The 13,045-nt window shown below is 44.4% G+C and overlaps 1 protein-coding gene across 14 annotated transcripts in view; it reads left to right on the plus strand.

Annotated features, from left to right (window-relative positions):
* Window positions 1-13,045, plus strand: part of CLIP4 (CAP-Gly domain containing linker protein family member 4) — a 347,916-nt gene that overhangs the window by 222,415 nt on the left and 112,456 nt on the right. For all 14 annotated transcript variants that reach the window (XM_029593003.1, XM_029593005.1, XM_029593006.1 and 11 more), the window contains one exon: window positions 8,533-8,667. In XM_029593003.1, the coding sequence (XP_029448863.1) occupies window positions 8,533-8,667 (135 nt within the window). The remainder of the gene's footprint in view (window positions 1-8,532; window positions 8,668-13,045) is intronic.

Here is a 13,045-nt window from a genome sequence, read left to right on the forward strand (position 1 = left end):
TGTTGGAGTTGTATCTAGAGTTTCAGGCTTATTGGTTAAGGGTAGTAACAGCCGTATCAGCAAGTTATCCCTATATGTTTATTTTTCCCAGACCGCAAAATTCAGTGTCCTAGTTATTTGCTATCTATATTTAATTCCCTTTTACTCCATTCTCCCTGCCATTGAAGCAGAGAGCAATGATGAAGTTGTGAATTTGTTAAGGGTAGTAATCTCCACACCATCAAGTTACCCCTATGTACTCATTTCTTCGTTTCCATCCTCTAGCCTTTAGGGATTCACAGTGTTTATCCCATGCCCCTTTGAAATCTTTCACCATTTTTGTCTTCACCACCTCCTCCAGGAGGGCATTCTAGGCATCCACCACCCTCTCCGTGAAGAAATATTTCCTGACATTGGTTGTGGGTCATCCTCCCTGGAGTTTTATTTCGTTACCCCTAGTTCTACTGATTTCTTTCCCTCGGAAAAGGTTTGTTGATTGTGCATTATTAAAATCTTTCAGGTATCTGAAGGTCTGTATCATATCCCCCCTACACCTCCTCTCCTCCAGGGTATACATATTTAAGTCTTTCAGCCTCTCCTCATAAGTCATTTGATGGAGACCCCCCCACCATTTTGGTTGCCCTTCACTGGACTGCCTGCATCCTGTCCCTGTCCCTTTTGAGATTACGGTCTCCAGAACTGAACACAGTACTCCAGTTGAGGCCTCACCAAGGACCTGTACAAGGGGATTATCACTTCCTCTTTTTTATTTTTTTTTACTAATTATTCCTCTCTCTATGCAACCAAGCATTCTTATGGCTTTAGCTATCGCCTTGTCACATTGTTTCGCTGTCTTCAGATCACTACACACTATCACCCCAAGGTCCCTCTCATGCTCCATGCACAAAAGCCCTTCACCCTCCCCCATCACATATAGCTCTTTTGGTTTACTGTCCCATCCCCCCCCCCCCCCAGATGCATGACTCTGCACTTCTTGGCATTGAATCCCAGCTGTCATAACTTTAATCACTCTTCAAGCTTCCTTAAATCATTTCTCATTCTCTCTACTCCTTCCAGCATGTCCACTATCAATAACACGACCAAAGATTGTTTCTACAAACTGCAGATACTTAAGAAATTAAGACCCCTACTACATCATAACGACTTCCGGACTGTCCTCCAAGCCACCTTATTTACAAAAATAGACTATTGCAATTCCCTACTCTTGGGCCTTCCCTCAGTCTCAATCTCCAAATGCTGCAAAATACAGTGGCTAGAATCCTCACCAACTCACGCAGAACAGACCATATCACCCCAGTACTCAGAGACCTCCACTGGCTCCCGATCCCATCCAGAATTCTCCATAAGAGTCTTACAATTATCCACAAAACCTTGCACAATAAGAACATTCATTGGCTTAATGACTCCCTCCAGTACCACACCTCCAGCAGACCCACTAGATCTGCGTACAAAGGATCCCTGTCTACTCCCTCTCACAAACTCATCCAACACATCTCCACCAAAGAACGGGCGCTTTCCATAGCGGGACCTACTATTTGGAACTCTATGCCACCTGAACTACGCCAAGAACACTATACAACAACTTAAAAAAAAACAACTAAAAATTTGGCTGTTCAAACAAGCCTATTCATAATTCCGTCCCCCCCCCATGAACTCATAGTTCCCTATTTCCCACTCCTCCCCCCCCCCCCCCCCCCCCAAACCTATAAGTTTTTGTAATTTAGTTTTGGTTCATTCTCTCCTTAACGCCTGATCTAGGTCATCCTGACCCTTTATTTTCTCACTCTCCCCTTGTTCCTTTGATATCCCTGTTAAATGTAACTTTATTTTTCCCTTTCTCATTTAAAGGCATTACTCCCCTTGTTGCTTGTAAACCGATGTGATATGCATATGAATGTCGGTATATAAAAGTTTTAAATAAATAAATAAGAACTTCGTATCATTCGCAAATAGACAAACTTTACTTTCTATCCCTTCCGCAATGTCGCTCACAAAGATATTGAAGAGAACCGGTCCCAACACCGATCCTTGTGGCACTCCACTTAACACCAGCCTCTCTGAGTAGGTTCCATTCACCATCACACACTGTCTTCTGTCTGATAACCAGTTTGTAATCCAGGCCACCACTTTGGCGCTTATTCCCAAGCGTCTCATTTTATTCACAAGCCTCCTGGTGTGAACGCAGGAGATGCGGTCACTGCTTGAGGAAAGTGAGCCCTTGAACCACGGCACAACCCCAGAATGAGACTCCAAGGAAGACACCGTGGGAGGCGAACAGTTGGGCATGGGTTGGGACTCGGAACTTGGAACATAGCTTGGGACTTGGAATGTAGCTGAGACTTGAGACATAACTTAGGTCTTGGAACAGAGCTAGGATCTTGGAACATAGCTTGAATCTTGGAATGTAGCTGGAAGCTTGGAACAAATCTCACTCAGACCTCCGTTGACCCTGAACGCACAGAGTGAGACCCAACAATGCAATGCAATGCTGGGCTCAGGGGTAGCCCTCCGGCCACTCAATAGCCCTTTCAAACCTGCCGCTTGGGAAAGTCTTGTGTGTCAGGACAGATGAAGGCTGAGGACAAGGACAAGCATGACATGGAACTCAAAGACTCAGAAGACTTGGAACTTGACATGGAGACTCGGAAGACTTGGAACTGGAGATGAAGACTCAGAAGACTTAACATTGGAGAGAGTCAGGAACAGGAAGAGTCCAGCCTCCCAGGGCACTGCACCTCCGCGCACCCTACACAGCCCCCAGTGGGTGGTTGCGGACCACACTGTCCCACTGCACGCCCTACACAACCCGCCACAGGTTAGTCTGCGACTAACCTGTGGCGGGTTGTGTAGGGCGTGGGAGTGGGATAGGCTCAGGACGGGCGGGGAGTGGGATAGGCTCAGGACTGTGACTCGGAGGAGAACAGGAGTCAGGACATCACTTGGAACTCAGAACAAGGCTTGGAACAAGGAAAGGCAATCTACTGGCTGGTCAAGCTTAACGAGCCCAGAACTAGGAACATGAACAGGAACTCGAGACTTAACTTGGATCTTGAAATTCTAGAAACAGGGATGGCCTCCGAAGACTTGATCCAGCGAAGACGAACTTGGAAACAGGCCCTGAGCCAGGAAGCGCGCCCTATACAGCCGTCCATGGCTGGTCACGGACCACGACGCTGGCACACCTGGAGGAATGACAAGGGAGAATCCAGAAGACTGGAACATTGGGAACTTGATTGACGAGTCGGATGAGATGAAGATTCAGAAGACTAGAAGAGGGACCAACAGGAGACCAGGAACACAGAACAGACAACATGACGGAGCTCCGAAGGGACAAGGAAGCCAGGAACCAGGACTGGAACAGGAGCATCCAACAGAGAACATAGAGCCATCTAGACAGAAGGAGACCACGGAGGAACTTGCCGGACAAAGAGGCCATGGACAACATGAAGATTCGATGCGAAGGCCCCGAGGAAGTGACAGAGATCCTTTTTATAGGGCTGAAGGCAGGACAAGGTGATGATATCATCACTTGGGGCCGCGGGGCTTTTCCCGCCACTGACCATTTAAATATTGAGAAGAGATGCGTGCGCCTATGCAAGAGCCAGATGGAGCAGGAGCAACAGGGGTGTTGATGATACCCGGGCCACAATGAGGAGAGTGACAGCAGCATTCCTGCCGCGGGACTGACAGGCGTTGATGGCATCCGGACCGCGAGAGCAGAGAAGGCAGTGGCTCCATGCCGCGAGGAACCCCAGCGGCGGCAAGAGCAGCAAAAAAACTAATAGCGGCTTCCATGCCGCAGGAAGCAGGGTCCTGTCGGCAGCATTCAGACCACATGGGAGTGGCTCTGCGAGCGGCGAGCGCAACACCTCTTATGTGGGACCGTATCAAAAGCTTTGCTGAAATCCAAGTAGATCACATTGAGCGCTTTTCCTTGATCCAATTCAGATTTGTCTGACAGGACCTTCTCTTAGTGAATTCATGCTGCCAGGGGTCCAGCAATCCTCCTGACTGTAGATATTTCACTATCCTTTCCTTCAGCAGAGTCTCCATTAATTTACCCACCACCTAGGTGAGGCTAACTGGCCTGTAGTTTCCTGCCTCCTGTCTGCTCCCACTCTTGTAGAGCGAGACCACCACCACTCTTCAATCACTCGTCAGCACTCCTGTTTCCAGGGATCTATTGAATAGGTTGCGCAGCGGACCCGCCAGCACATCTCTGAGAGCTCCCTTAGTATCCTGGGATGTACCTCATCCAGCCCCATGGCCTTGTCCACTTTCAGTTTTCCTTGCTCTTCCCGTACATTTAAATGAAGTTTCATCCATCCCATCTCCACCAATGGTTTTGTCAACCAGCAAAGGTCCTTCTCCAGAGTCTTTTTTAGTGAACACTGAACCAAAGTATTTGTTTAATATTTCTGCCTTTTCTTCTTCTCTCTCCACACATTGATCATTGTCACCTTTCAATTTCACTATTCCACTTTGGACCTTTCTCTGATATATCTGAAAAATGTTTTGTCTCCTCTCTTTACCTCTTTGGCAATCCTTTCTTCCACCTGACCTTTTGCTTTCTTGATTTCCTTTGTTTCCCTCAGTTTCAAGCAATATTCTTCCCTGTGTTCCTCATTTTGGTATCCTTTATATTTCTTGAACACTGCTCTTTTTGCTTTTATTTTAGCAGCCACCTCCTTTGAGAACCAGATCGGTTTCTTATTTCTCTTACTTTTGTTTACGCTTCTAACATATAGATTTGTTGCCTTTGTAATTGCTCCTTTTAGTTTGGCCCATAGTTGTTCCACCTCAACCATTTTCTCCCAGTCTTCTAATTCCATATCCATGTATGTTCCCATTTCAATAAAGACTGTATTTTTGAAATTAAAAACTCATGTATTTCTGTGACTTCTTTGCATCCTATTTACAATATCAAAACATACCGTTTGATGATCACTGGTGCTGAGGTGGGCACCCACCTGGACATTAGAGACATTTTCCCCATTAGTGAGCACCAAGTCGAGTATCGCATTTTCCCTCATGGGTTCGATTATGATTTGTTTGAACAGAGCCCCTTGCAGGGCATCTACTATCTCTCTACTTCTAGTAGATTCCACAGAAGCGATTCTCCAGTCTAAGTCTGGCAGATTAAAATCTCCAACAATCAACACTTCTCCCTTTTTTTCCCACTCTGTGGATGTCTGTCAAGTTCTTCCAATTAAGTTAGAGTTGCTTAAATAAATAAATAAAAATCTATGTAGAATCAAACATTATTTTAAAACACTGATAAAAGCTTCCTGAAATAAAAAGGCCTTTTAACATAGTAACATAAAAGTCAATTTTCAAAGATCCATTGAACAGGCAAGATAACCAGTTAATTTTCAGCTAAATCTAACCATCTAGGTTTTCAGCTGAATATTCTCCTAACGCTAGCCAGTCAAATTTTGACCAGATAGATTTACAGACTTAGCCAATTAGCTCTGAAAATTAATGCTAACAGATAGACAATTAAAAAAAAAAAGAAGAAAAGATAAATTTAAAAGTCAAGATCACTCTCCCTTCCTCCAAGATAATGTAGCAGGACCAAGCAGTATTCCAATCCCTCCTTCTCTGTTATGAAGAATAATGTGGCTGAGCTGAGAGGTTTCCTGATTACCCCTCTATCCTGACCAAAGCATACATCTGTCAGGGGACATCAGGATCCCCTCCCCCTGTCTCTCCCACACTCCTTATAATTCTCCCAAACTCACCTCTAGCATGCACGGACAAGCTGTCAGGAGGGAAGACCCTCTTTCCAGCTTGGTGTCCTGATGTTACTCTGGCAACAATGAGGTAGGGAGCCATGAGAGGTATTAATGGATTTCAGATGCGGAGAAGGAAGGAAGATTGCAGTGGGATGGGGTTCTGATGTTTTCCCTTACAAATCTGTGCCTTGGGCAGGAGGGTGGGGCATTTGGGGCACCTTTTGGCCCCATTATAATTCTTATTTCGGCAGAAGGGAATGAGGTTTGCAGCACCTTTGACCCTGCTATGTTATTGACTTGGAGGAAGAGAGGAGGAATTGGGGCTCCTCTCATCGCCAGGTCACTGTCCTATCAACCCCCCAGTAGCATAGCCAGAACTGAGTTTTTGGGTGGGCCCAAGGGTAACAAGGTGGGCAGTAAGCGTACAGGTCTGAACCCATTAGTTGTACTCTTATTGATAAATAATGCCTTTGAGTGCATCTTACAATGGGTTCCTAAGTAGTCTACAACAGCCCTTGTGCATCATGAGTGAAACTTTTTAGAATATTTTAACTCTGTTATTTCAAGCACTTACCAACATTAAAAATTCCTGTATTAATTTATTTTTACATTTATTGCATTTAAATAAACAAGAATAGGTAAAAAGCAAAGCACACATAAATATCATGTCCAATCAATTATGTCATAAAACAAATATCAATGTATTCTTTCTAGAATCCTCTTTCCAGAAAGGCAGAGATCACTATAACTACAATAAAATAGCAATAATCATGAGAGTGGGGGCAGAGCAAAACTGACAGTTCAAATTACAACCCAACATGAAAAAAAGCTATATTAACATTCTGGAGTCACCTCAGCAAAAAAAAAAAAAAAAGACTCCCTCCACTGCTAAATATTTTGTGAATGAACACAAATCCCTGCAAAAATAAATAAATAAATAAAAGGCACCTAGAATCTTGCCATCCCATATCATAACAGCACTGACTCTCAGGACTCAAATAACAGCAACCTTATGAAAAAGAAGCAATGTAAATACTTAACCAGGCCCTAGAACATTAATTTACCACCTACTGGGATAACAGAACAAGCCAGACTGCTACAAATCCCTATAGAGAAACTGATGCTAGCAGCAATATTGCACCTCAGTCACACACAGGCAGAACATAGACTGACCCTTACCTAATACAGAAATAAGGGACTACAATTTAGAAATAGAAACATGCAAACAAAACCAAAATAGAGTAAGAAACCAAACTGAACAGTGGAAAGTTAAAGAACAAAATACAAAATTATAAGAAATGCACATACCCAAAGATAGCATATTCCAATAGCTAGAACCTCAAAATGTTGAGTTTTTTGTTTTGTTTTGTTTTTTACCTTTGTCTTATCTTTTCTATTTTTCTAATCAGTTGGTCCAGGTCTCCTTTTTCTACTTTCTAATTCTTTCTCCAGGGTCACTCTTCTTTGTTTCTTCTCTCTCCTGTCTTCTTCCCTTCCTCTCCCTCAGATGCACACACACAAAGGCTCATACTTTCTCTTACAGACTCTCTTACACTCACAAGCTCTCACTCTCACATGTTCTACCACACACAAGCTCTCACACACACACCCAGGCTCCCTTTCTTACCCACACACACACCCAGGCTCCCATCTCACATACAAATACCCAGGCTCCAATTCTCTCTCTCTCCTTTCTCTCTCACTCACATCCAGGCTCCCATTCTCACATGCTGGCACAAAGGCTCACCGTCAAACTCCTTCTTCTGCCACCGCAGCAATGGGCTCCCGCCACGGCTTTACTTCGGTGGGACAACTTCTTTGCTTACCACGGGGATGTGCTCCTATGGTGGGCTCTCTCCTTCTTCAGCCACCATAATGAATGAGTTGGCGGTAGCAATTCTTCCTGCCTTGCACCCCCCCCCCCCCCCAATGTCTGGAGGGACGGTGACAGTCAGATTCAGGTCTGCTATGGCAGTGCCTAAATTTGACCAAATAAGTTAGGACACTAATGATGAGAATTAGCGTTGACCACCTAGCTTTCTTCTCCCAAACTAATCCAAATTCGGCCTGCCTTGAATTTAGCCATCTAGTGGGACTTGGAGGAAGAGAGGAGGAATTGGAGGATTTTCAAAGACTTTGAACTATCTGGCTAAGTCCTTACTTACATAGCTAGATTAATTTGAAAATTGACTGCATAGTAGAAGATGGCAAATAAAGATCAACCAGCCCATCTAGTCGGCCCCTATTGTACCCCTAATGTACAGTAAGAACTTGAAAATCATTCAGGTGTATGCTGCATATAATAAAGACAACATATAGAACTTTCACTGTATTTTACTGTGATGCAGTTGTAAATTGTTTTACTTTTATAATTAACTGTTTAAAAAGACTGGTAAAATAGGTTGTTTTAATGGAAACATTTATGCTGGTGTGATTATTTGTTAACAGGAAACATCTTAATTTTAGCAGATTAATGCCACCAAAATATACTGGAAAAAGTTTAGGACTGAGAATTGGTCACTAGAGTGAAAAAAAAAAAAAAAGAATCACTTTCACAGGGTTAGATGGTAAAATAGTAACAGTAAATGAGGGCAGATAAAGACCCAAATAGTCAATGCCCAGCAATTTGTTTAGGGTAGTAAATGCTATTCCATGCTGTTTAGATTAATCTAACTAGTTGTATATTAGGTAAAAGTAATGAAATTTAGACAATTATTGCATTTTTCCTTGACATGTGCATGGAACGTTTTCCCCATATTTTAAAACTGTTTACACAAGTTTCTTCTTCACTGAACAGGATTGCAGAACCGAACTACATCAGTAGGAAACATTCACCTTGATGAAACAGACATACAGGTTGGAGACAGAGTACTTGTGATTGGGCAAAGAATTGGCACAGTGCGATTTTATGGAAGAACAAGCTTTGCCCCAGGTAGGCTAAACAGGTTATTTCACAGTATTTATTTTATTTATCAGTTGGATATAGATACATATGGACAGAGATGGTATTTTCTGCATAGCATGTCCAGGATAAACGTACAATTTATTTTCTCCATAGACAAAAAGAATGGATCAACCCTGGATGACATCATACAATAGCGCCAACACTAGTAATTCCTGTGTAGCTGTGGAACATAAGAACATAAAAAAATTGCCATGCTGGGTCAGACCCCAAGGGTCCATCAAGCCCAGCATCCTGTTTCCAACAGAGGCCAAACCAGGCCACAAGAACCTGGCAATTAACCAAACACTAAGAAGATCCCATACTACTGATGCAATTAATAGCAGTGGCTATTCCCTTAGGGGCGGATTTTAAAAGGAGCGCGAATAGCCTACTTTTGTTTGCGCTCCAGGCGCAAGCAAAAGTACGCTGGATTTTAGTAGATACGCGCGGAGCCGCACGTATCTGCTAAAAACCTGGATCGGCGCGCGCAAGGCTATGGATTTTGTATAGCCGGCACGCGCCGAGCCGCGCAGCCTACCCCCGTTCCCTCCAAGGCCGCTCCGAAATTGGAGCGGCCTCGGAGGGAATCCTCTAACGCCCTCCCCTCACCTTCCCCTCCCTTCCTCTACCTAACCCACCCGCCCGGCCCTGTCTACACCCCCCCTTACCTTTGTTGGGGGATTTACGCCTCCCAGAGGGAGGCGTAAATCCCCGCGCGCCAGCGGGCCTCCTGCGCGCCGGGCCGCGACCTGGGGGCGGGTACAGAGGGCGCGGCCACGCCCCCGGACCGCCCCGGGCCGTAGCCACGCCCCCGTACCCGCCCCCAAAACGCTGCCGACACGCCCCGAAAACGCCGCGACGACCGGGCCCGCCCCCCGACACGCCCCCCTCGGAGAACCCCGGGACTTACGCGAGTCCCGGGGCTCTGCGCGCGCCGGTAGGCCTATGTAAAATAGGCTTCCCGGCGAGCAGGGCTCTTAAAATCCGCCCCTAAGTAAACTTGATTAATAGACGTTAATGGACTTCTCCTCCAAGAACTTATCCAAACCTTTTTTGAACCCAGCTACACTAACTGCACTAACCACATCCTCTGGCAACAAATTCCAGAGCTTTATTGTGCAGTGAGTGAAAATGAATTTTCTCCATTTAGTCTTAAATGTGCTACTTGCTAACCTCATGGAATGCCCCCTAGACCTTCTCTTATTCAAAAATATAAATAACCGATTCACATCTACTCGTTCAAGACCTCTCATGATCTTAAAGACCTCTATCATATCCCTCCTCAGCCGTCTCTCCTCCAAGCTGAACAGCCCTAACCTCTTCAGCCTTTCCTCATAGGGGAGCTGTTCCATCCCCTTTATCATTTTGGGTGCCCTTATCTGTACCTTCTCCATCACAACTATATCTTTTTTGAGATGCGGCGACCAGAATTGTACACAGTACTCTAGGTGCGGTCTCACCATGGAGCGATACAGAGGCATTATAACATTTTCCATTTTATTAACCATTCCCTTCCTAATAATTCCTAACATTCTGTTTGCTTTTTTGACTGCTGCAGCACACTGAGCCGATGATTTTAAAGTATTATCCACTATGATGCTAGATATTTTTCCTGGATGGTAGCTCCTAATATGGAACCTAACAACGTGTAACTATAGCAAGGGTTATTTTTCCCTATGTGCAACACCTTGCACTTGTCCACATTAAATTTCATCTGCCATTTGGATGCCCAATCTTCCAGTCTTGCAAGGTCCTCCTGTAATGTATCACAATCTGCTTGTGATTTAACTACTCTGAATAATTCTGTATAATCCACAAATTTGATAACCTCACTCATCGTATTCCTTTCCAGATCATTTATATATATATATATATATATATATATATATATATATATATATTGAAAAGCACCGGTCCAAGTACAGATCCCTGAGGCATTCCACTGTTTACCCTTTTCCACTGAGAAAATTGACCATTTAATCCTACTCTCTGTTTCCTGTCTTTTAACCAGTTTGTAATCCACGAAAGGACATCATCGCCTCCTATCACATGACTTTTTAGTTTTCTTAGAAGCCTCTCATGAGGGACTTTGTTAAACGCCTTCTGAAAATCCAAATACACTACGCCTACCGGTTCACCTTTATCCACATGTTTATTAACCCCTTCAAAAACATGAATCAGATTTGTTAGGCAAGACTTCCCATGAGTAAAACCATTTTGACTGTGTTCCATTAAACCATTTATTTATTTATTTATGTAAGGATTTTTATATACCACAGTACGTAAAGATATACATCACCGCGGTTTACATTTAATGTCTTTCTATATGCTCTACGATTTTGATCTTTAGAATAGTTTCCATATTTTTCCTGGCACTGAAGTCAGGCTCACTGATCTATAGTTTCCTGGATCGCCCCTGGAGCCCTTTTTAGATATTGGGGTTACACTGGCAACTCTCCAGTCTTCATGTACAATGGATGATTTTAATGATAGGTTACAAATTTTAATAATAGATCAGAAATTTCATTTTTGAGTTCCTTCAGTACCCTAGGATGCATACCATCCGGTCCAGGTGATTTTCTACTCTTTAGTTTGTCAAGCTGGCCTACTACATCTTCCAGGTTCACAGTGATTTGGTTCAGTTCGTCTGACTCATCACCCTTGAAAACCATCTCCGGAACTAGTATCTCCCCAACATCCTCATTAGTAAACACAGAAGCAAAAAATTAATTTAGTCTTTCTGCAATGGCCCTATCTTCCCTAAGAGCCCCTTTAAACCCCTCCGTCATCTAATGGTCCAACTGACTCCCTCACCTGCCCGTTCTCTGTACGTACCCGGATCAGTCAAGACTTCTGGATTTTGCCTCCCCTCTAGTAGATGGAGACAGAGCAGTTATCAAAACAAACTCTGCCTATATATAGGCTGGTGTCACATACAGTCCGGCAGTATTCCTCTGTCTCTAGCAGATGGTGGAGGTGCAAAACCTACAGTTTGGGCTGTGTGCTTATTTGATTTTCTTGTGTTTAGTTAGTTTAGGGGACTTTTTTGTCTTTTGTTTCTGGCTTATTTCAGCTTTATTTAAAAAAAAAAAAAAAAAGGAAAAATAAGAAAGGAGCTTGTGGCAGCACAGTGGTTGGAAGCCTCCCAGGGGGTCGTTTGGTTCTGAGAGGACCATCCCCCACTGGTCTGAGGCAGCTGCTTCACAGGGTCGAGGGCCCTATTTATCTACTTAGCGGCTTGGGTGCAGCATTGGGGAGCCCGGTTCACTCCACCCGAAGGGATCAGCACATTGGACCACTACCGGGCAAGTTTTATAATTTAAAAAGGTCTTTTTTCAAAGTTCTAAGCCTTCTGCTAAGAAACGGTCTACGTCTAAGGGAGGTGCGGAGTCTGCTCAGCCTAAGCGTCTCCGTCGGTTATGTTTCCCAGATTACTCCAGATACTTCTAGTCAGGAAACTGATCCAGATGACCCAGGTCTCCAGCCCAAGCCCCCACGGGGGTGGATGTAGACCCTGATTTACAGCACCAAGGCGCAATGCGTGGGACACATGCTGCGGAAGGGGATGACCCTAAGGTGGTGCGCTTCCTCTAGAAAGGAGCTACAGCACTCAAGGGCTTACAAGACAGGAAGTTGGAAGTGCAACTTAAAAGGATTTTTGAGGTTTCAGCACTGGGAGTGCGGAAGCTCGACGTTCACAGAGCCTTGCTGCGTTACCTACAGGTTACCAATCAGTTTTGTGTGACTGACCATCTTTTTGTGCTGTGGAGCGGTCCTAGATGAGGACGGCAAGCGTCCAAAGCTACTATAGCTCGTTGGCTAAAGGAGGCTATTAGTTCAGCCTATCTCCTTCATGGTAGATCCCTTCCTACAGGTCTGCGTGCCCACTCTACTCGTTCGCAAGCGGCGTCTTGGGCAGAGTGTCAGATGGTATCACCGCAGGAGATTGCAGGGCGGCTGCGTGGAAATCCCTGCATACTTTTGTGAGACATTACAGACTGGATGTCCAGGCTCCAGTTTCAGGAGGATTTGGAGAAGGAGTGCTTCGAGCGGGCCTCTCTGGATCCCATCCCAGGTAAGAAATCTCTGGTACATCCCAGGAGTCTGGACTGATCCGGGTACGTACAGGGAAAGGAAAATTAGTTTCTTACCTGATAATTTTCGTTCCTGTAGTACCACGGATCAGTCCAGAATCCCACCCGTCAGAGACATTTTATTTATTTATTTATTTATTTATTTATTTATTTATTTATTTAGCATTTTTTTTTAATATACCGACATCCGTTTGCACATCGCATCGGTTTACAAATAACTTGGAACTTTTAGGCAGTGCCTTTACATGGAACAGTAACTATAATTAAATGAA

The sequence above is a fragment of the Rhinatrema bivittatum genome, chromosome 3 (genome assembly GCF_901001135.1).
Source record: "Rhinatrema bivittatum chromosome 3, aRhiBiv1.1, whole genome shotgun sequence".
Classification (NCBI taxonomy): domain Eukaryota; kingdom Metazoa; phylum Chordata; class Amphibia; order Gymnophiona; family Rhinatrematidae; genus Rhinatrema; species Rhinatrema bivittatum.